General features: G+C 35.3%; 1 protein-coding gene across 3 annotated transcripts in view; it reads left to right on the top strand.

The window, feature by feature from the left end:
- CNTN1 (contactin 1) overlaps positions 1 to 24,625 on the top strand; it is a 329,895-nt gene that overhangs the window by 255,666 nt on the left and 49,604 nt on the right. For all 3 annotated transcript variants that reach the window (XM_057703538.1, XM_057703537.1, XM_057703536.1), the window contains 4 exons: positions 7,589 to 7,738; positions 15,145 to 15,215; positions 17,927 to 18,161; positions 20,612 to 20,715. In XM_057703538.1, coding sequence (XP_057559521.1) covers positions 7,589 to 7,738; positions 15,145 to 15,215; positions 17,927 to 18,161; positions 20,612 to 20,715 — 560 coding nt within the window. The remainder of the gene's footprint in view (positions 1 to 7,588; positions 7,739 to 15,144; positions 15,216 to 17,926; positions 18,162 to 20,611; positions 20,716 to 24,625) is intronic.

Below are 24,625 nucleotides of genomic sequence, written 5' to 3'. Positions count from 1 at the left end.
TGTATAGGTATGGGTAGATACATGAGATTAGATAGATAGATAAATAGATTTCTCTGCAATGGCCTTTAAATCAGATAAGAGAAGAAAGGAGACGATATCTGTATTTATACTATCTTTTCTAATTACAAAATTACCTTTACCAGTGCTCCTTATTTTGGGGGTGGTTTTTTCAAATTATTGTCAATGGTCAACTGCTTTCAGCTTGAAGGACTTTTTGGATTATTTCTTACAAGTCAGGTCTGCTCCCAACCAATTCTCTCAGTTTTTGTTTATCTGGGAATGTGTTTATTTTGCCTTCAGTTTTAAAAAGTAGTTTTATTTTCTTGATTGACAGCTTTCCCCCCCCCAGTACTTTGAATATATCATCTTGGATGCCTTTTAACAGGTGTAGAAGTTCTTTTCTATTCTTGGTTTGCTGAAAGTTGTTTCTAAGTCCTTCATGTTTACCAATATGTTTTCTATTTCCAGGTTTTCTATTGCTTTCTTTAGAACTGGATTTCTATCTGGTATAATTTTCCTAAGTAAAGAACTCCTTTTAACATATCTAACTGTTCGGGTTGCTGAAGTCAGTGCCCTTCAGCTTTTGCACACTAGCAAATAGCTTTCTTTTAATATTTAAGTGGGGTTTTTTTTGGACATAAGTTCTAAGATGCTTTTATTGAGCAATTAATAAAGTGTCTTTGTCTTTTTGCCTTCATTGTTTCTGACAAAAAGTCAACCATTCTTTTTATCTTATATTCCTATATTTAATGTATCCATTTTCTCTAGCTGCTTTCAAGGTTTCTCTTTGTATTTGTTTTCCAGTTTGACGAGAATATATTTATTCACATGGGGTTTACTGGCATCTTAGATCTTTGAGTTGATACCTTCCTTCAGCTTTGGAAATTCTCAGACATATCTCTTCCGATATTCCTCTGCTCCACTCTCTCTCTTCTTGGCCTCTAGTGACATGTATGATTGTTTGATGTGTTCCACAGATTGTGGACACTGTGTGTGTGTGTGTGTGTGTGTGTGTGTTGATTGATTTTCAAACATTGTGTGTAAAAGAACAGAGGCTGAGGAAATATTATCTTTTTCCCATTTAAATGCATGTCATTCTTTCAGGGGTTGAGTCAATCTAATCTTTCATTGACATGATCTGAGCTTTGCTGATAAATTCAATTCTATACAAGCTTCAATTGTTTTGAGTACAGAATTAGAACCTTTCCCCATATTGCATGTCTGGAGGTTTTCAAGACTTCCAACCAGACTTCAGCTTTCTCCTCCAGCTTGGACCTCAGGAAGGGCTCTTGCAGCTCCTCTGCTCCTACCCCAGACAGCTGTTGTCTGATAATCAATCTAAAGCCCAGAGTGCTGCTGGGGGGTTGGGGGGGTGGGATTTTCTCAGTTCTCCTATCCTTCCCTCAGACTTCACAGATCCAAAGCACCTGCTCCTCAGGTGGGAGGCACATTTCTGTTACTCTCCAGCCACTCACCCAGCCACACATGGGCACTTACTTATATTCCCTGTAAGGCTCAGAGTACATGCAGGGTCTCAATTTTCCTGCTCTGCTCTTGGATTTGAACAGATCTGAGGTGTCTGTGCCTTTACAGCACTCTTGTCCTGCTTCCAAACTTTCTTAAATATATCAGATGAAGCCTACAAAAAAAAAAAAAGAAAGAAAGAAAAAGAATTGGTCAACAGGTAAAGACTCTCCTTGATTTGGAGCTCCCAGCGATTCAAAATAGCCATGCCAGCCTGCACTTCATCTTTAAATATCTGTGAAAAGTTAAACTGCTTTATTCTTATGAACGTCTATGAATACGTCCTCCTCCCCAGTGACTCCGCCAATGATGACTTTAGTTCATTAGATTTCTTCACAAACTCAGCTCTCTGATAGGCTCTGAAAAAACTATTATTGTGTAGATTACCTTGCATGTTCTTCTTGTTAGTTGTGTCAGTACAGTTCTCATGTGACTGTGTCCTAAGTAGAAGCGAAAAAAAATTTTTGCAACCAATGCAGAAATAAAAATCACATGGTTCTTATTTACAGTGGTGTCCACTGAAAAAAGGAGGTATAGGGTTAAACTCAGTTTTATGAAGGTAATTATTTAAGGTGTCCAATAAATGTTTTTCAAAGATACCAACTTTCAGCATTCCAAGGATTAAATTTAGAATAATGAGATGAAATGAGAGACTATCTTTAAAACAATCTACTGTAAGTATTACTTATCTCAAACTTTTTCAGGGACAGATAACAGAAATTTGTTATCATTCCTAGGGCTCTACAAGATACTCAGGTCACATTTAGAATGTTGTGTTGGATTCAATGCTGCTACTTTCAGAGGAAAAATTATAGACTGTTGTTGGTGGTGGTGTGTGTGTATGTTGTGTGGAAGAGGGATGTTGGCCAGAATATAAAATGGTCTGGAAACTGTTCTATGAGGAGCAATTGAGAGAACCTCACAAAAGGAGAAGAAAAATGTCTTTATATTTAAAGTTCTGCCTTGCAGAAGACTAAATTAATTGTTACCAATCCTTTGCAATTGTCTTCTCGACATAAATTTTCCTCTGAATTTTAGATTATTTCCTCAGGATAGACATTTATGAGTTAAATTATTGAGTGGAAGGAAGCATGCTTTAGTGCATGAGCTATACTACAAAATTACACTGCAGATAGGTGGAATAAGTTTTATTCCCATCACCAGTATACGAGCATCTCTTTTACCATATCTTTACTTAGTGTTTAGTATTTTCTTTTTAAATCTTTGCCAAATTGATAAGTTAAAAAACGAAAAAGCATTAGGTTCCTGGTAGATTTACATTTTAGAATTTACCGTTTTCTTTTTGCCTTTCTGTAGCTTCACTTTTGTTGTTCTTATTTCAAAGTTAAATTTCTGTTTTTTTATGAGGCAACATGCAAATTTTCCTTAGAGAAGAATCAATGACTCACATTTTCTGGGAATTTAGAGCACAATTCCCTTCTCTTTCTCTGCAAGGAACTTTGTTGCACCTCTGGCTCCTCTCTGAGTTCTGCCAGATGATCTATGGATTGGGTCTAGAGCCTCTAACATCACACTGAGTAGTTGCATTAGAGGCAGAGAGAGGTCTTTAAAAGTCCATTTTCAAACAACGGACCAGCTTTTTTCAGCTAGATCCCCAATTGGGTAATTCTTTCTGGGTAGTTTCAAATACCTGGGTTTTAGATTGAGATAGAGGATCCTAATGGTTCATATACAAAAAGGGTTTAAATACAAAACCCCAAAGACATAGCAGAACTCACTATGGCAACTTCCCAGAATCTAAAACAGGTGGGATTATATCACCTGAAGTTATTTTTGAAACATCTGCTTTTTAGTTTGGAGGTCATTCTGGCTGTTTCTGAAGCTGCTCAGGGAAGTAGTTGATGTAGTCTGAAGGAAGAGCACTGCAAAACACGGTTGCCAGGCAACTGTGACTATTGGACTTGGGCTACCTGTCAGGCTTGCTTCTCTTTTCCTCCAAAGAACAGTCAGAATTTATTTTTTATTCTAAGCCTTGTGAATTAAAGGTATTTGAAAATATATCTGTAGATTTCTGCTCAAGGCTGATTATCAAAATAAAATGTTCTCAATGGGGTCTTTTGACCTGAATATTACAGTAAGGAGTATGTCTCCTATTCTATATCCCTTTGCTTAAAATTTACTCTTAGAATTAAAACCAAGATTTAAATACCTGCCAGGTTAATATACAATATTTTAGTTTTTTTATAGAGAGAAGCCTCTGACAGCCTTTATACAGTTAAAATATGATTTTCAATACTGAGATTATCTATAAAAAGTGGCCTGACTCAAAAAAGACCCAGTTAAAACTGAGGAACTTGAGACCCCAGTCCTGATTCCTGGTACTTGCCTCTATTGTGCCAAGTACTCTGCTCTCTTTCTGACTCCAGGAATAGCAAAAAGGTTGCAAGGAACTTGGCTGAAGAGAGGGGACATGAAGTCCCTCTGCTCCTTTTTATTGTCCATTTGGCTTAGGGAATGAATCTCTTTCCAAAGCAAAGATGACCTCTGCTTCCAACCTATCTGTGTGGGTGGTTTTAGAAAAATAAAATACATCCAATAGTTCCTACCAGGGCTGAAGGGGTTGGAGAAGGTATAAATCCTTTTACAGGGACACTTAGGGCTCAAAATAAAATAAATAAAAATGTTTACTAGAGGTAAGTAGCAATGGAGGAGAGAAATTGGAAAGGATGAACTCAGAGTTAAAGAGAGTGGGAGAGAGCTTAAGAGGATGGAGACGAGGTCTATTCTGCTTTAGGTGAGGCAGGATGATTTATGAGTTACATATAGGCATAAGAGCCATAGAGCACAGATATTTTGTGGTGGGGCAAGGTGACAGAGTGCCCTCTCTTCTTCAATAGGTAGCCTGCCTGATTCAGGGTTGAAGTGATTGTTGTACACGTGGTTGCGCTTCTTGCACTGAGATATTGTCAACTCTAAATAAGCACAACTTTTGTATTTGTATTTTATGTATAAATTTTACAAATATTTATTAAGTACTTTTACTTACAAAACATCATACTAGTTATACCAGACCCTGAGTGGTTCCAAAACATGAATAAGAAGTAAAAAAAAAACATATGTATGTCCATAAATGGAACCAGGAACAAACAAGGGGGCCATAGAGACATATTATGGATGTGGCCTGCTGTGGACATAGCCAGTCTTGAGGTTCCAGTTGTAAAGTGATGATATGGGCTGCCTAGCTCAAGATTGGACTGGAAAAAAGTTAGAAAGCAAACTTTTAAATCCTGTTCTTGTGGTGGTATGGGTCAAAAGTCCTGTCCCCCTCTGGGGAAGGAAAACAGGCCAGATACAGAACCACTTTTAATTCTAGGTACATTTTTCTAAAATGATTGATATTAGTCACTTTTTGCTAAGTTAGCCCTACTACTTATATAAATGGTTTTATAAAGGGGGTATTATAATAAAGATATGCAAAAAACTTATTTGTTTTAGATACTTATCTTCTCATGATGTACTGATGTTAATGTATATTAACAAGAATGATCATAATTGGTTTTGTTCTAAAAAGAGAAGTTTTCACACCTTTTAGCTGTCCTTGTAGAATATATCATTAACTTATAGATATCAAATTCCTTCTTTAATTATGCAGAAGGTACATTCTGGAAGTCCGTCTTCCTAACATCCACTTCCAGTTTCCCCTTTTGAACGTTGTTTGCATCACTGGGTCAAGGGTTTCCCACCGAGGTTTGTTTTCTCATGGTTGTAACTCCAAGACTTTTTGCCTATTCTTCTTCCTTTCTTCATCTCAGATTTCACTTAGTCACAGGCACTACTCCTCATCTGAAATCTAAAATCTATGCTAAATGACTCCAGCTGACTTTTCTTTCTTTAACTCTCACCATTCTTCCAAATATTTTCTGTGGTCAAGTATCAATGTCTACTCTTTGAACATATTCCTGATCTTACATTTGTTTGGAGATATTTTTGTACTGAATCCTCATACATGCTCAGAATCAGTCCATCAGCTGCAGTTTTCACTGCACATCCATCTGGCTCTCCCTGTGCTGACCCAGCCCTTACCTGTTTGCCCAGCTGCCTAGAAAAGCCCCAGGGTAGCCTTTACCATCATGAGAACACCATGCCCTTGCCAAGAGGGATGCTTTAGAATGGTTCCAGCATTTCCATTCTTCAGGCATTTACTCTGGGGTTTTGCAGCATAAGAATCAGGGGAGAGGATCAGACTGCCTCCTTGACCCTTCTATTACACTCTTTTACTTGGACTCCCCAGACTCACAAACTCACAAATATTTCCACCAGCTTCAGCCTCTAAACCTCTGTATTAATTCCCTATGTCTGTCATAACACATTATCACAGATTTGGTGGTTTAAAACAATAGAAGCACAAAACCAAGGTGTTGGCAGAGCTGCACATTCTCCATGGATCCCAGGGAATAACCCATTCCTTGTCTCTTCCAGCTTCAGGAGGCTCCAAATACTCCTTGGCTTGTGGCTGCATCATTTCAGTTTCTGCCTTTGTGGTCACATTCTCCCTCCTCTTCTATATGTCGCTTTGCTGTGTTTCTCTTGTAAGAACATTGGTCATTGGATTTAGGGCCCATCCAGATAATCCAGGATGATCTTATCCAAAGATTCTTAACTTAATTTTAGTCTTAGAATTAAAATGGTTTACAAACCCTTTTTCCAAAAGTCACATTCGTAGGTTCTGGTGATTTGAACGTAGACATATCTTTTGGCAGAAGGGGTGGAAGTCACTATTCAAACCACTACAGCCTCTTCTGCAGGAGGCTCAAAATCATTGAAAGGTATCTAATGAGGAAAAGGGCCACTCTACCGAGTGTCATAATAACCAGCTCTGTGTTTTCCCTTTCTCCATGAAGAGTCCTTCACAAATCAAAACTTCATTTTCCCTCTTCCAATCACCTAAAATAAGTTCCTGTGTATGTGAAGTAAGACAAATTCTGATTTGCCATGAGGGAGTGGTGGAGGAGATAGGAGATAAAGAGGCAGAGTGAAAACAGAGGAGAAGGCAAAGCCAAACTTTTGATCAGAAAGCCTATGTCAAATATGTAAAACAAACCCTTAACAAAGTAAGAGATTGGATGGCAAAATTCGTGTCTAGGAGAGTTTTGCCACACGTGGCACACATGGCAGGGGAAGCATGGGCTAGGCTGAGCGTATAGGAATTTGTCCAAAAGTAGAAACTGGACACGGGAATGCTTAGCATTTATTGTGGCAATGGGTCCATAAAAAGCTACTTGTTCATGGTCTGCAGTGCCAGATAAAAGTTCCCTAAGTAATAAGATAATGAGTCATACACAAGCCTAAGGGAACACATTTTCCAATAAGTGATGTACAGGTATTTACATGCATATATATGAATAGGTTAATTATTAAAAACACATGTGAAAATATTTTAGGAGAACTTAAAATAATGTATAGTCCTGCCTTGGTTGTATGTTTTATCATACCTCAATTAAATAAGCAATCTTGAAGCATATCCTGACCCTAAATTAGAATTTTCCTGTTAGTATCTAGTAGCATAAATTCTGAGAAATATTTAATAAATCTGAATGAATTACTGTAGCATTTATTAGTACTGCCCCAAATGATTTGGGTGTAAATCTAAAAAACGAACTGCAAAATGGTGTAAACATATAGGTACTCTAGTAGTAAATCATTCACTACGCATACACTACATCAATGGCAGTCCACAAAAATTTTAACTGCCCAAGTTGTACGCTTGCCGCAAGAGATCTTTCTGGATTCTGTCTTCAGAATACAGCTCCTTGCTGTTCAGGGTGTGACCAGCGGACTAGCAGCAGAGACAAGAGCTGGGAGCCTGTTAGAAGTGCAGAATCTCAGTCCTCCCACCCTACACTTACTAAAAATGATACTTATGCATATCTCTCTTTCTAACATATCTATTAAGGACCTCTCCTTTTACTCCCTTGAACTTAACATTTTTTATTTCAACTCAATGGAACACGTGCCGTTTTCTCAAAACAATAAAATAAAAATAGGGAATTACAAGAGTGATGTTACTCAACTAATCTTCTCTATTTAATATTTATTTATTTAGATCCCCCAATTATTGAAGGAAATATGGAGGCGGCAAGAGCAGTGGATTTAATCCCGTGGATGGAATATGAATTTCGTGTGGTTGCAACCAATACATTGGGTATAGGAGAGCCCAGTATACCATCAAACAAAATTAAAACCGATGGTGCTGGTATGTAGAAGAAACTTCTTAAAATTTAAAAGATTTATAAATTCAGTGACACTTTAATATATAATTTAATGTATTTGGAAATAATGCTCTGAGGTAAGTAATTCATCCAAGAAATGTGTGTATATAATTTTACACAGGTGTGTGCATTCTGTGTCAAGACAGTCAAAAATCAAAAGAGAAAATATGAAGATTTAGAATATTTTTACATAATTAATGAGAAAGAGGTAAATAGAGCCAACTGTATGATCCACTAGACACCACTGAAATGAAGTTGGTGTTTAGAATATACACTTGAATGTAAATTATGAATCTTAACCAGGCAGAGTCATGATTCAGCAGATTTGGAAGGTTTGCAAATTTTTGTGTCTCTCAAAGACACTGATAACAGAACAGCCACGTGGTTGGAGGGTGTGGGCAGGAGAGCAGGATGCGCAGGGCGAGAAGAGAATGTGCTGGGGACTCTCAGGTCTATACCACCTGGGAAGTCAGAACATCTCAGAAATAGCTATCATGTGTTCTTTTAGTATTAGGTGTCACTCTAAATGTGCTCTTTTGTCGTAGCGCGGGCTTGGCTATTGTTCCAATTTAGGTTCACATTTTTATGCTGAATACCAACTCCTTTTTAATAGCCTTTCATACAAGAAATACTCCACTCTGTTTTCCTTCTCCTGTGCATTTCTAGGCAAAAATATTGTTCAGGTTCTAATAATAACTCTTCTTTATTATCCCTGTCTGTGAAAAAGAAAATGTTTTGTAGACTCGTTTGTTTATTTTTACTGTGCCTTGCCAAACTTCACTGCTGTATTTGGGGGAAAATATTTTACATGGATGACAGAATGCCATTAAAATTCTGCTGTGATATCTTAATATCACTTACCCACATTTCTGGCTACATCAATTCTTTGGCCTAACTTCTAAACAGAATTATGAATTGTACTGTCTTTAGTTTTTAAAGCCAAGTTATTCACAGAGACTGCCATCAATAAACTATCTCTTAAAGTTTCATGTAACTTCATATAATTTACCAGATAAAATGGATGATTCTGTAATAAAGGAAGAACAGAAATACTAAAATACTGATCTGTGCTGAGCATTTTCACTTAATCCTCATAATATTTTGAGGTAGATATTACAATCTAATGCTCATTAATAGGCAGTAGACTCAGACGCTAGTTTACCTAGGTTAATATAACTACTTGCAAGTTTCAGATTTCACATACAGACCTGATACATTCAACTTTCTCTCTTGAAGGTGGTTTCTCAAGCAGGACTCTTAAAAACACTGCCATTTATATGAACCTTTAGTAGTGTGCTAGTAGAAGCTCAGATTTTATTCTCAGTTACAAAGCTAGATATGACTTAACCACCATTTTTTTGTTTTAGTATATCCACTTGTGAAATAAACATAATCGCTCCTTTTTCTCTACCTCACAGAAATCTTATCAGGATATGGAGGTAATATAAGTTGCAGCTTTAGAGAACACAGAGAGCACATAGCTAGGATCCTTGTGTTTGGTTTGAGTATTCCCTAGAGCCTCCCATGTCTGTCATAGATGCTTCTGTGTGATGGACTGAACACAGTTGCCCTTTCTTGAAAAACCGAAACAAAGAGGCTTCTCTTGAAAGCCTTCAGGCACAAAACAAACGTGTGATGTGATAACGGACTTATTCACAATGCAAGACATGGCCCTATAGTGATGTAATGAGATGATGCATTTCTTTCAATTGTGAAAAAAATAAATCCTATAACCTGCAACACATTTGTCAGTCTTTCATGGGAAAGTATTTTTGGGTCCTTTGTTAATCAGTCTTTATGGCTGCTTACCATGTATGCACTTGCTGCGTTACCACATGAGGTGCTAAGCTCTCTCCTTGCATTGCTCCACTTAATTCCCACAGTAACTTTATGCAATTGGCATTATTATTCCTAATCTTACTGACAAAAACGTCAAGATCACACTCAGTCAATGTGAAGCAGAGCTGGGATTCAAATTCAGGGCTTTGCCATTCTAAAAGCTTTGTTCCTAAACAACTTTATGGGGAGGCAATGTGCAGTATTAAAGCTCTGCGACACTCGTCCTTTAGTAGAAACCTGATTCTATCATCTAAAAGCTCTGTGATTAGAGGCACATTTCTTAATCTCTCTGAGACTCAGTTTTCTCATCTCTAAGTGGGAATTATTTATCTTATGAAACATTTTTATGATGAAAAACATGTAAGGGAAGCAGAGTTAGTACTGTCTAGTGCCTAATATTTGCTGAATAAGATTTTTATTATGCGATCAATGCTCATTTTAACCTTTAATATGCTTGTAAGAAAATATTGTCTACTCTGTGATAGAGCACCTCATTTGGCAATCTATTTCCATTTTATAAACATAAAAGTGGATCATATAATTTCAGTAGTTTTAATCATCTTAAAGGAATAATTTTATATATTTAACACAAAATTCAATAGACTTTCTCTTTAATTTCTGTTTTTCCTTTCATCCTGTTTTTGAAATTTTGAATATTCATAAAATTAGACATTTACATTTTCTATCCTCACAAAAAAAATAAAAACACTTTCTGGAACACGGGGGTGTTTGTCTTGTCATGTACCATTATAACAGCTCTCTAAGAGATGCCAGCATATGTTATGTGGGATAAAGGCTGGTTCCCATTAGATGGAAAGGTTGCTCCTGTGCTTCATTATGCTTATTGAAAGACAGGACATTATCTTATGCAGCATATGCCCTTATCTGCCCAATTACTTAATGTTAAGATCGCCAGGCACAGTTGGGTATATTCTTTGGTTTCAGACAAGTGCATTATAAAGTGGATGGTCCCAAATGAAGAATTAGAAGATGTGTTTGTAATCACTGTTACCCATTTAATTTTGACTGTAAATAAGAGATAACAAAAGCACCCTTCAAAGCAATGTGTCATTGTAAGACATAACCCCATAGCTAATAGCTCTGTAGGTGAGGTTGGTACGTCGATATGCTAAAATGGTGCATTCAGGTTTGTTTTGACAGCTTTGCCATTTATTTGCGAGAGCAAACTAAGAAGGAAAAGAGAAAAAATAACATAACACTGGAATCAGCACTTTCATACTATGTGGAGAGCTTTAATTTCATGTCTAATGAACCTATTTGGTTCTTTTATTTTATTTTTTATGTTTTAGATATGTTTGATAAAGGAGAAGAATGGTTCTACGAACATGTTTTATAGCTAGTAAGGTGCTATGTTAAAGTTAGTAGCTGTCACTAATAATAAAATAGAAAAATCTTTTTTTTTTTTAAAGAAGCAAAGAGTGTAGATTTTTTAAGCTATCAGGGAGCCTGAGTTAAAGTTGCAGCATCTCTACATGTGAGTAGTGTAACCTGGGCTAGATAACTAACTTCTTTTGGGACTCATTTGCCTTTTTTGTAAAAAGAGAATAATGCTGCCTTTCTGTATATTTATTTCAAAGTGCTGACCTGAGTATCCAATTAGCTTCAATATATTAAAACTCATTTCTAAGTTCTAGATGAGTCATTTAATAAGTTGGGTTTTTTTATTCATTCATTCATCCATTCATTCAGCAAATTTTTACTGGGGATTTTTAGCACATTGCGGATATTTAATACATTGAATGAAAACCAGTTGTAGGTATTTAATGTTACCACATTAGCATCTTCAGGACTGGAATCAGATTTTATTCATATTGTTAACTTTAGTGCTTAACACAGGACGGTGTCTATAATTGGTGTTTAAAATTATTTGTAGAAGGAAAAGAGAGAAACAAGAAGGGAAACACGATGGTTCTGGCAAATGTAAGTTACTAGAGGATAATGAAAAGAAGTGAGCAAAGCTACAATGATATTTGCATATATATTTAGAAAAATACATTACCAAATATAATTTGTTTTGTTTGAAACAAGGTTAACATATGCATTAGATGCTGTTGTTTTTACTACACTGAGATAAACTAGGAAATGTTAATTCTTTCACTTAATCTAAATGAAAAATCCAAAACTGGTTTGGGTTCGTTATAATAAATTTACTATGCATTATGTTTATTTCAGTTTGTAACATTCTTTCCTGCCCATCTAAACACTCCCCTAGATGACTTGGTTTTAGATTAACATTCCACTGAGTAGTTAGCAAATTTGCTCTGCTGCACCCATTTAAATTTCTTGTTTGACAACAGAGTCTAGATTAATGAGCAAATTACAATTTTGGCCAGATAAGATCTAAAGACATTAATGTTTTTGTGAACTATCTCAGACCCTGTATAATTTTTACCTGGGAAGAACATTAATTTTCACCTGGAAATAACATGGTAGGTGCATCAAGAATGTTAGCAGTCTGCTCCACCATCAGAGCAGGAGATCATAAATGTTATGAAGAACTCATTTGAATATCTAAATATTATATAGTTCATTTGATTTTATTAATGACTTCAGAAAGAGTATATATTTGTAGATAGAATAAAAGCACATGTAAGACTTTAATCCCTTTGTTTATCTAGACTCGAGAGCATTAGCATTTTGAATCTCTCACTAAAAAATTTGTTTTAAATCACAATGAAATTCTGATGCAAATTAAAATGAGAAGCTACATTCATGGTAGCTTTATTTCTGTAAAAAATAGCTATATAGTTTAAGCAATAATTAACAAGAATTGAGTAGTCAAAATATTTTAAATCAGGGACCTCTCTTCATATACTCCATGATTTTTATAATTTAGGATTTGTCACAAGGCAGTTTGTACATTGTTAAATAAAATGCCAAAACCCAAAAAGCTACTTATACGCAAGTTATTTAAGCATTCAAACAGTAAAATTTTAACAGTAAAATTGGCAGCATTAGTTTCTTTTCATAGAAAAGAATTATCATGGCAGTGGCTTGATTTTCTTTCTTAAATATTTTTTAGATCTACAACTGAAATACAAAATCCTTCCTATAAACATCATTAAGGAATCACTATTAGACTGAAATCATGGCAAAAAGACAAGTTTAAAAGCCTCACTCTTTCTAATTGTTTATTCATGATTAATTTAATAATTTTGTATTTTTCCTAAATATTTGTTTAAATTCTTTTAAATGATTTATGGTTAAGAGAAAGTCTAGTTTGCTCACTTGTCAGATGCCCTAGAGCCTAAAGTTAAATAAACTTCATTGTGCTCAGGGTGGTTTACTTCCCTGAAAGGAATCACTCTTTGGCCAAGCCCTCCTGATTCTGCAGGGCTAAATACAAGTACAGAGCAACTAGGTGCTCAGATTCATGTCAGATATGTAGGTTATATGTCAATTCTGCTTGTGAAAAAATGTCCCTTAGCTGCTTAAACTACAGCTGAACGTTCAAAGCTTAAAGGAGAAAATTAAATCAATTATTATCCCAGGTAAGATGTAAAACGCTCTATGAAGAGATGCAGCTACCTTTATTTCTGGGCTTTTGTTGGTCTTATTTTCAGCCTCATGAACCCAATGGGTGATCTTTGAAGGACAAAATAATCTTGAATTACTTCTTTGAAGTGTGTTAGACCTTAAACTAAACATTATGAAATGGGAAAAATATTCACTCTGACATAAATATACTCTACTTTTATCTCTGTTCTAAATAAAATTATAATGAAATGGGATTATAGTGAAATGCTTTGGCAAATGATACTTGTCCTGATGAAGGCAATATTTTATTCAACAAATTGCAGTATAATAAATTAAATTATTCTAGAATTATTTTGAAATTTTTTGCCTGTGACCACAATATTTGTACTTGAACACACAAAATTTGATTTATTCGTTGATTATAAGACAACATGCGCTTTGTTTCTCTATAGCGTGTAGAATTGTAACTTCAGAATATGAATTACGGGGGCTCAAAGGGTTTCAAGGAGTATTTTAATATCCCAGCCTTCAACCTGTATTTCATCTAAAGTGCTGCAAGTAAATTATGTTTTAACACCCCCATGCACTCAATTTGATTTCTAACACTCCTGTGGTGACAGCTGAATAATAAAATAAAATAAAACTTCACATTAATTTCTTAATCAAGAAAGGAAGCCACATAGTTTTATAGATGTTAAAAAAAGCCTCTATTTTGTTTTTTTATATTTGTTTGTGCAATTAATGTACATAGTTCAGCAAAGATTTACATGACTAACATAGAGGAAGTTTTGAAATATTTATCTATGAATCACAATTACTTATTAGGATCCGGATCCGTAATTCAGTGAATGAGTGCTCTGTAGAAGGTGTAACTGTTTCTTTTTGGGAAGGACTATTTGGGGAGTCAAGGAAGAACTGACATTTCATCTGCTCTTTAAAATGTTAAAAGAGCTGGGAATGATATCTCAGACAGCCACAGCAGTTGGTTGTGTGGGGAAAATGTATGTCCTCAGTAAAAACAGGGTCTTTATCTGGGTAGCTGGTCTCCAAGTGCCTGGAGGGCAGGAACAAACCATGCTTTAGAATTTATCTGTATAATTCCAATAAGATGCAAATCCAATAAGATAAAGTGTACATTAGGATACAGCATACAAATCTGATAAGATACAGTACCCAGCTTGAAGAACTTCCAAGGAGAAAGAATAACTTGGAGAAAAGCAAAGAGGCCATTGGACTTGGTAGTTTAAAAGCAATTTAGTGATTTTTGAGAGAGTGATTTCAGTAATACGAAAAAGTGGAAAACAGATAATGGGTTGTTTAAAAGTGATTATGCAGTGAAGTACAAAAATAGTCATATAACAGTTCTTTGCCGTTCAGTGACAGGAAATGGAGTATCACAGGATGATTTTTAAGGCTGGAGAGACGAGACCGAAAAATATGTATCAGTAGAGAGACTGAAAAATCGAAGGATGATATAAAAAGATGGGAGTAGGGGAGAACCGAAGTCACTGATGGGACAAGTTTCCAGAAGAGATTTGGGCATAGAAAATAAGAGCACAAGAACAGTATTAGATTTCTAATGTTTCCAGATATCTCGGGGAAGCGTAATCCTATGTGAATTCACATGCACTATTTCTCAACAGGTATTTATAGATTGAGGCATAAAACTAGCACAGCAGTGAAGTGTTAGAAGGTCATAGAGTTCAAGACAAGAGCTGTGAAATATTTCCCCAACAAAATACGTCTAATCTTTCAAAATCATATTAAATGAAAGGGCACGGGGGAAAAAAAAGATGGGAAGGCAAATTTGCTTCACTACCTTTATTGAAGGAAACCAGCACATTTCCTATGGCACTGAATCAATTTTCATCTTGGCAACAAAACAGATTATTACAGCAACAATGAAGCATTGTTATTGTAATTGTGGATCCTGTGTTGTAGCTTGTCTTTCCTAGCAAAAGAAAAAAATAAATGGTTTCTAACTGAATAAGAACTCTAACATCAGAAAAAAATTACATGGCCTCTCTTTTGTGGTTTTGTTTGTTTGTTTCAGCACCTAATGTGGCCCCTTCAGATGTAGGAGGTGGAGGTGGAAGCAACAGAGAACTGACTATAACATGGGCGGTAAGTGCCAAGAAGTTGCATATGTTAGAGGCTGCTTTACCTACGCTTAATCTCAAACCCATTTTGTTTCCTAAAATAAATTGAAATAAAATGCCCCAAACACAAGAATAAATTACTAAAGTTATTTCTTTTTCTTAAATGCATGCCAGATTTTACCTGGTTTACTGTGGCTTAATGTGCAATTCTTATACAAAAACAGATTATTGATGCTAAAATATCTGTAGGTCTAAAAGATTAAACACACATTCAGCTCTCTCATTTCAGAGGTATTTGTACTCACTGTGGCCTGGTAACCCAACTACAATTCATAACATTTGCTATGGACTTTCAAAACTCCAAAAATTCAGTTAAAAAATCTTTTGTATCAGCACCTATTTTTATAAATTTATTTATTTATTTATTTATTTATTTATTTATTTATTTATTTAATTTATTGGCTGTATTGGGTCTTCATTGCTGCACGTGGGCTTTCTCTAGTTGCAGCAAGCAGGGGCTACTCTTCATTGTGGTATGCTGGCTCCTCATTGCTGTGGCTTCTCTTGTGGCAGAGCATGGGCTCTAGGCGCGTGGGCTTCAGTAGTTGTGGCACACGGGCTCAGTAGTTGTGGCTCAACGTCTTAGTTGCTCTGCAGCATGTGGGATCTTCCTGGAGCAGGGATCAAACCCATGTCCCCTGCATTGGCAAGTGGATTCTTAGCCACTGTGCCACCTAGGAAGTCCAGTCAGCACCTATTTTTAAATTGGAGCTTGCTTTCTCACTTGAGACTTACTTTGGTCACCATGTGTAACCTATCACAACAGGTCAGTCTTAGAAGTCCCCCCAGATGAACTGTTATTGAGGTGTCCAAAACATTTCATTGAGTTTTTGTGACCTAAAGGGGAGCTCTGTATCAGAGATTATAATGTCTGGAAAACAAGGCATCTTAGCTGGATTTTTGAATCGAGAGAGAGATTGGGAGAAGGGAGGCTTTGATAACATAAATTTGTCTGAATTAGACATCTGGCATTTATCTAGGTAACATGTTTTGGATAGCTCTACGTACCCATTCAATATTTTTAGTATTTAATCACTGCAGCTGGTCAAAGGTTACAACTAAGGCTCCAAAGGGTTCTGAGAACTACAGGAAAAATGACAGGTTTTATTCTTTACGTGAGTCAAATTGATTTATATAGTAAACAGATATTTAGCAAAAATTGGCTTCACTCTGTGCTGTGTAATAACATTTTATACCTGGCATTTAAAATCATATTTTTAAGTAAGATTTAGAAAAAAATTGCCTCATTCATTCGAATCTCAAATGATTTGTCGGTTTTAGTGTCAGTGTAACACACAAAAGTGAAGATATTGGAAAAATTTGAACATCTTACTCCTTTCTTTAGGGTTGATTTTCTTAAACTGTGTAAGTATCTGCCTCACAATAAGATGAAGAGCTTGTCAAAAAACTCAGAATTGGAAATCCTATTCCAAAAATTTGAAATCAAGTCTCTGAGACTAGGGCATGAGAATCACTAATTTTTGAAAGCTCTGTAGCTAATTCTGATATACTCAATTGCAAAAATTAAGTATAGAACTGTAATTAAGAAAACATGTTTAAACTATGCTATTCCATTAATAATGTAAAATCACGTTTTGTACATCCTTGTGATCATGCTTCAGGATTTCTATTTTGTGCAACCAAGAACAGCTTCTTCTTCCTTGGAACTTTGTACATTTATATGCATTCCTGTTTAACATAAGGATATTCAAGCTACTGTGTTGCATTTAGTTCAAGGTTTTTCCTCAAGACAACTTAACTTTGATATTCTGGTGCAAAAAGTAAATATACAATGAGCATATTTACCTTATTAGCTAAGAAGACTAAATGATGAGTACTCGGTAGAACTTGCTTTCAATCAGTATTTAGGGCTGACACAGACTTCTTTACTGAGCAACTGACATGTAATAACAACTGAGAAAATAATGCAAAACAGAGCTCTTGCTTCCGCATTGGAGTCAGACGGGGCCCACAGCCAGTCTCCTACAGATGAGGGCAATGTTATCCCTTCCTCCTTTCCCCTTCTCTCTTTTTCCTCTGACCAGTTGCTATTGTTTGGTTACAGTACAGATAGTCCAGAGTATTATTAAGTCTCTTACCACAGCCTTTGAACTCTAAAGAAATTCATTTACTTATCCATTGAATAAATACTTTGTTCTAGGTTCTAGGGATAAAGAGGTAAATGAAACTGACAATAACCCTGCCCTGATGAAACTTACATTTTACTAGTGGAGAGAGACAATAAAGTAGACAATTAAGTTAAAGAGAAAAAAAATAAAGTGGAGAGATTGGATATGGAATATTGCAGAAAGAGTCTTGAAATGGCAGATCCTGTGGCCAGGGAAAACATCAAGTAGCTTTTTAACCTCAAAAAAAAAAAAAAAGCAAGGGAGGGCCATTTTGACACATGGGGAACGCGTCCTAGAAGGAAGGAACTGAAAGTAAAAAGGCCCAGAGTGGGAGCTCCCCTAGGGTGTTCCAGAAATGGCGAACTAGGTAAGTTCCACATGTTGGAACACGTTTGTGCCCTGGCCATTTCCGGCAACTCTCACTTATGAACTAAGTATGTTTTTGCAGAAAGCATGCTTCCATGTGTAGCATATTTATTGTTGCATAGGATTTTCCTCCCGTTACCTGTATTGCTGAAACCTATATAATATTTCCATTTCTATTCAGCCTTTGTCAAGGGAATACCACTACGGCAACAATTTTGGTTACATAGTGGCATTTAAGCCATTTGATGGAGAAGAATGGAAAAAAGTGACAGTTACTAATCCAGATACTGGACGCTATGTCCATAAAGATGAGACCATGCGCCCTTCCACTGCGTTTCAAGTCAAAGTCAAAGCTTTCAACAACAAGGGAGACGGACCATACAGCCTCACAGCCGTCATCCACTCTGCACAAGACGGTAGGTGAAAGAAAGACCCCACTGACGTGATGAGGGGTTCTGGTTCAGCAGGCATCTTGTTTACGGTCTTTCGGACCTACTTATTAAGATCTTTTGGAGATACCACACATTTAGTAAACGAGTTAGTAAATTTTGAGCCAAATTAAAATGTCAATCTCTTTATCTAAATGACAAGAATGTTGCCAAAATCTTTTTCATCCTTTCGATCGTGTTTAGAGTAGTTAGGAAATTTCCACTAAAATCGTAGGTTTATACATTTGTTCCTGGCCCCTTGATTATAATTTTATAGTCAGAAATTCTCTAGACTTGATGGAAACCTCAGTAAGTCTGTGCATTCACAAAATTCACTACTTTACAAAGTCCTTAACATGTATTTTTTTTAATAAAGTTTCTCCTTTTAACACAAAATTGTATAATTGTATCCTTATGTGCTAGAATTTTATTAAAAGGAACTTAGGCATAATTTTATGAAAAAGGAGTCAGAAAGCCAGTTGAAATTTTTTTCTTGGAAAGAAAAAAAATTTGAAAGGCTATTCAGGGGAAAAAAATACAGATATTGGGTCTCTGTTTTTCTAGAAACTTTAACTGAATTGAGCATGCTTCTGGAGGACTTTATATATCTATGCTAAATGGTACATAGTTTTATATTAAACATAATTATACTTATTTCTGTGATTTCCTATTTAAGCTACTATGCTTTTTATTATTTATTTTCTTATTAAAAAAATAAGACTTCCCTATTATACCTTTGTACTCATGTGCACTAAGTAAGTAATTAATGGCTAGAAAAGCAAATAGAGATTTTCATTGCCTTCTGACCTAACACATTTGTGCTTGGACAAATTTCTCTTCCCACGTGTGTAAGAAGCAAAAATGGAAGAGTTTTAAAACTTAAAACTATGTGAAATGCTCTTCTGATCTCTTAGAGGAAAAATACTATCCATTAGTTAACCCAATTTACATTATTTTTAGTCCACAATAAACATTTAGCTATCCCTTAGAATTTATGCTCTTCAGTTATAGAGTTATTAGCTTTCATATTTGTTAAAAAATTTAATACGTATTCAAATCATCCCATGATCTTTACTTGCAATACAAACATGAAAGGCAATCATATATATGTATATATATTTACACGCTCACACAAGTACATTTTTAAAGTTAGCTCAATTAAATACATAGAAAGAATAACAAATAGAAATTTCTAAGTTAATCAATTCAGGACTTTTCAATTCTAAGTAATTAAATTTACATTTTCTGCACTCATTCTGATTCAGCAGAAGTGTGATAACTTGACTCAATGCTAATAGTTTGAACAACTTAAGTACATCTCACAGAGAAAATGCAAGTATGAAGCATTTTACAAGTTGTCTTCTCACCCAATGTCATTTTTTTTGTTGTTTTATTCAATGCTAAAGTAATCAGCCAAAGGCCATGCTTGTCACCTCTTTAGTTATGGCCATCTGTGTTTAATTACATTTCTTTCCTAAATGTTTCATGAGTCTTATAAAACCTGCATGTGCTGAAACTTGTATGTGTTCATCATCACTTTACTGCTAAGAAATCAATCACAGCGCCACACATTTACCTTGATTTGGAAAAATGACAGTGTTCATGTACAGGACATTTTAGCATAAAAGAGGATTATGCCTTGTTAATAAAAGACAACAAAAATTGATCACTCCTGCTTAAGATTTCTTTAGTTTCTTTGTGTAATTTTTATTAAGGGATGTAAATTACTTTTATTTCATTGAACAGAGCCTTTTTGATACATATTTGACTTGATGCCCAGTTGGAAGATTAGACTTATAAAAGATTTCCTGAGCCCAAGAAGCAGTGGATGTCACAACTTGTTTCAAAGGATCAAAAAAAAAAAAAAAAAAAAAAGATCTTAGCTAAAACATAAAAGAGAAAGAGAAAAGTATTGCTGTGTATCTTTAGCTCATGTTAAATAGGAAGTATGAGAAAATTGAAAATGAATTGTAATAAATAATTTTCTATAATAAATACCAAATTTCCTATTTTTGATGATATAGAGTTGATAAGCTCAACATAATAAATTTTAATTTGCATCCACAGGCTTTCATTCAGACTAGTTAAAAGAAATACAAAAATATAGTATGGTTCTTGCTCACAGATATCAGAGAAATCCTTGCAGATTTCCATATTTTGTAAAAGTGTGTGTGTACATGTGTATGTGTATACGTGTTTGTCTATATTAACATTCATGTATATGAATATGTGTGTGTGCATGTATTACTGGTGACCACGAAATAAGTAAAAATAGGGGAAGAGATAATAAAGTCATTGTACTTTTTTATTTTGGAAATATGAAAACTATTGTTCAATATTAAAATATAGTTTCATCCATTCACACCACAGATGGTGCTATTTGAATTTCTTAATATAAGCATCTTATGTAAGAATGTAATGTTCTCATCAAATTTCAGCTCCCAGTGAGGCCCCAACAGCAGTAGGCGTAAAAGTCCTGTCATCTTCTGAGATATCTGTTCATTGGGAGCATGTTGTAGAAAAAGTAGTGGAAAGCTATCAGGTGAGTTCAATTTTTATCAAACTAAATCCATTTACTCATAATTATTAGCATACCTTTTCAAATATGTTGCATCTTTCAACGTTCTGTCCTTCTGATGTATGTGACAACTAACGCTATATTCTCTGTGTTTAATGTGTTGGACATTTATTAACTAACTTTTATGAGTAAAGCAGGGGTTCCCAACTCACTTGTCTATGAGAGATGTGGAACCCTATGTATAGGTAAACAATTGGCCAAAATAAAAACGAAGGTAGTAAAGCTCAGGCTTAAGCACAATCTTTGGAAACAAACATTCTCAAAAATGCTGGCGCATCTCAAGTTTTGGGGAAATCACTTTGGTAATTTGGAAATTTAAATTTTTTTTATTCTATTTGACTCATTAGTTCCACTTCCAAAGGCCCTCAGAAGGAAACACTAATAAATATACTAAATATGTATCCCATTATGTTATCTATGAAGGCAGAAAATTGGCAACACTCAAAATATCTCAAAGGAAATTTCCTTCAAAATAAGTCTTAAAAGAGTAGTAGGATTTAGCCAGAAGGAAAATGGAGGGCTTGTCTAGTTAAAGGAAATAAGACCTGGGGAATTAAAGCTAGCTCTGTTAGGATCTTTAATATGAAATTTAGATTTGGTTTTATAGGAAAAGTGAAGTCATCTCGTATTTTTAAGCACAAAGAGTGAACATTAAGAAAATAGATGCCAGAAAGATTCAACAACTTTCCTTGGTTAGCACTAAGGAAAAGTGTCAGATGTCCTGATTCAAAGTTCAGTGCTTTATACGAGGTCACAGACTTCCTTTTCTTTCTTTTTTATTCAGTGAGTGGACAGTGAGTGGCCTTCTGGAGCTATGGCCAGTGAGCTGCCCACTCAGTCAACTTGCCCTCTTAGTTCTTGTGCTTAGTCATCTGTCTATGGAATATTCATTTCGCGAGGGCAGGATGTTGTCTGTTGTGACCTCAGGGCCAGGAACAGTGGACATATGGTAGGCACTAAGGAAATATTCACAGAGTGCTGATAGAAGTGATGAAGTATGGTCAAATAAAGTGTTGCAATCTGGCTTTCTCAAGACCACATTTCTGAAATGCAATCACAAAGGATGCCCAAGGTTTTAAGTTTTAAACACACAAGCTAACAGGAAGCTTTTTTCCTTGGTATCATAGGTTATGGTTTGCATAGATGTCAAAGCGTTTTCAGATCATCTTTGCAAGCGTTCAGCTGAAATTATCACCAAGAGAGTGGAATTATAGGAGTGGATGGTGAAGATCCAGTATTCATAACTTATTAAACTTACAATTATATTTACATCTAGTAGAAAAGAAATGGGAAAGAGAGAGAAATTCACTAGATGTTACAAACCCTTGTAGTAAACAAGTCTGAGGTATCTTTGAAGAAGACATCAATATTCAGAACTTTCAAGCCATATTTTGGACTTACAATTTCTTCTTTCTTAATATTGCTCATTTCTAAGTAATAAATAGAAAAAAATGATTATTTAATATATAACCATGCATTGAGTCAAAGTACTAAAGATGTATTTTACTTTGCTAAAAACATGCCACAGAAATAGATACTGTCTTTGTCTAAAAATTACATATTGACTATTTTATAACTTCTGACATGCAGAGTACAAAGGAATCATGAGATGTGAAACAGTGCACTGGCACCAGTGAATTTAGACAAAAACCAGAATAGACACTCTTGATGGGGAATAAGCTAAATTAAGGATTCTCAATTAAATAGCATAAAATAATATGTAAATAATCTTAACAGCTAAAATTTTCTCAAATGATCAAAAACTGTATTGCATGGAGAAGTTTAGTTTCACAGATTTCTGATGTTTTGCAACTCTGCACTGGAAAATTATGAGCTCTGTTGCTGAACAGACATAGGTTAATCTCTCAGCTCTGTCACTTAGAAATGTGGAAAATGTATCCAAACTTTCTGAGCCCTAGTTTCCTCACCTATAAAGCTGAACGTAATCACTGCCTCATATCCCGTTGTGTGGAAGAAATGAAATAACCTGCGTTTAAAGCTTTTCCCTGTTCTACATCATTGGGCTTTTGAAGACATGATGATGATGTTGAAGCCAGTATTGATAATATTAATAATGATAAGAGTGATGATATTTGTTGAGCCTTACCATATTAACATAATTTAATTAAGTGCATCGTATTACGTCCATACAATCCCAGGGGATAAACACTATTTTTTTCTCCATTTTAAAGGTGAAGAACTTGAGGTTTAAAAACACTTATCTGAGTAATAATTGGCATAACCTGACTTAAAACTAGGTCTTGCCTCTCCAGAGAGTGGTTAATTTAAAATGTTGGAAGTAAATCACAGAATTATTTTTTCCATTTATTATTTCTTAAAAAGCCCTTTAAGTCTTTCACACAGAGCTTTAAATATCAAAGACACAGTGTGAAAAAAGAGAAACTCTGTAATATTTATTTTCCTATAAGAAAATGCCCCTTTATGGGGGAAAAATTTGATTCACTATAATATGGTTATTGTTTCTATTTTAAAATATGAAGGAGGAAGCCAATGGTGTAATGAGATAGATGATTAAGAAAACTAATACACCGCAGCATTTCCCATAAAAATGTACTATGGGTTTAAGTTATAAAGAAACAGAGAAAACAAGCAGGACATTAATAAAATAAGATAAATAGAAAGCTGCAAAAGCCCAAGTCCTGTGTGATGGACCCCATCTCAAAGTTAATTTCCTGACATTTCAAGTGAGAACTGTAGGCAATTGGGTTTAAAAATAAACCTTTGTGGTTTTAAAGTGTATCTTGTAGAAAGTTTAAGTTTTATTCCTTTTTCCCCCCTTGCCTAGTTAAAGAGCTCCCCACTTTTATTCTTAATCTTAATTTCCCACAGTGTCGGTGACCTAGAAGAATGCAAGAAGTATTTCTTATCAAAGGCATATTAGAACTTTGGGCTCCTGCCCAAGAATCCACAAAAGACTTAGTTTAATCACCCAGCAGGTAAAGAATTCACTTAATGAAATCAAGCAAAATATGCTATCAGGAATAATAAATACAAAACCTCTTAGCAGCTGAATCAGAGATTAATGCAGATGGTTGATTTCACAGTTATTTTAAAAGATTATCAATCTTGAATAGTTCACTTAGATGTCTTTAAAAGTCAAATTATTATGGTGAGCATATTTTCTTATTTTGGAGAAGGCATCTCTTTTCATCTGGATCTCCCCAAAACAAAGTCTGACACACAGGTATAGAAAAAGTAAGTGTTTTTGTTGTTGTTATTGTTGTTTGTTTGTTTGCTTTAAATATGATCCCAGGGAGCAGATAGGAGGAAAAAGCTGAGTGAACAGGAGAGGGAGAAACTGCGTTAGAAAAATGCTTTATCTTGTTGGCAACCACTGTGGGCAATTGGTACTCCATCCCTTAGGATCTTTAAGGAGCTTCATAAATGTGGTTGAGAACTGCCCCACATAGGATGACAGGGGAAGCATTCATCCAGTGCTGTTCCCCATTGGTTAAGAGTGGCCCTAGAGGCATCATTTCCCCTCTCTTCATTGACTGCAGGACAAGGTTCACACTGCAGGGTCAAGGATGACCCAAGACAGGGAATGAGAGGTTAGTGGCAATGGCAGAGGAAAAATGCTTACTGGTAGTATTTATGGGAAGCTGGTTGAAGCCTACATAGAATTGTTTGGCTCCTGCGCCAATGGCTAGAATAAAAAAAAACTTTGAATAGCTTCCCAGAGGTATGAGAATACAGATTTTGAGTGATTAATGTTATTGCTATTCCTAACTCAGAGAATGTACTAATACTTGAATTAGTCTGGGATCTGGATAACATAAAGTTATTATATAATACCTCATTAGACATTGAACTTTTTTGTGTCAGAATCTCATTTTTCACTTAAATAACCATA

Source organism: Hippopotamus amphibius, chromosome 12 (genome assembly GCF_030028045.1).
Source record: "Hippopotamus amphibius kiboko isolate mHipAmp2 chromosome 12, mHipAmp2.hap2, whole genome shotgun sequence".
Classification (NCBI taxonomy): Eukaryota; Metazoa; Chordata; class Mammalia; order Artiodactyla; family Hippopotamidae; genus Hippopotamus; species Hippopotamus amphibius.
This window is presented reverse-complemented; position numbering and strand designations above follow the sequence as displayed.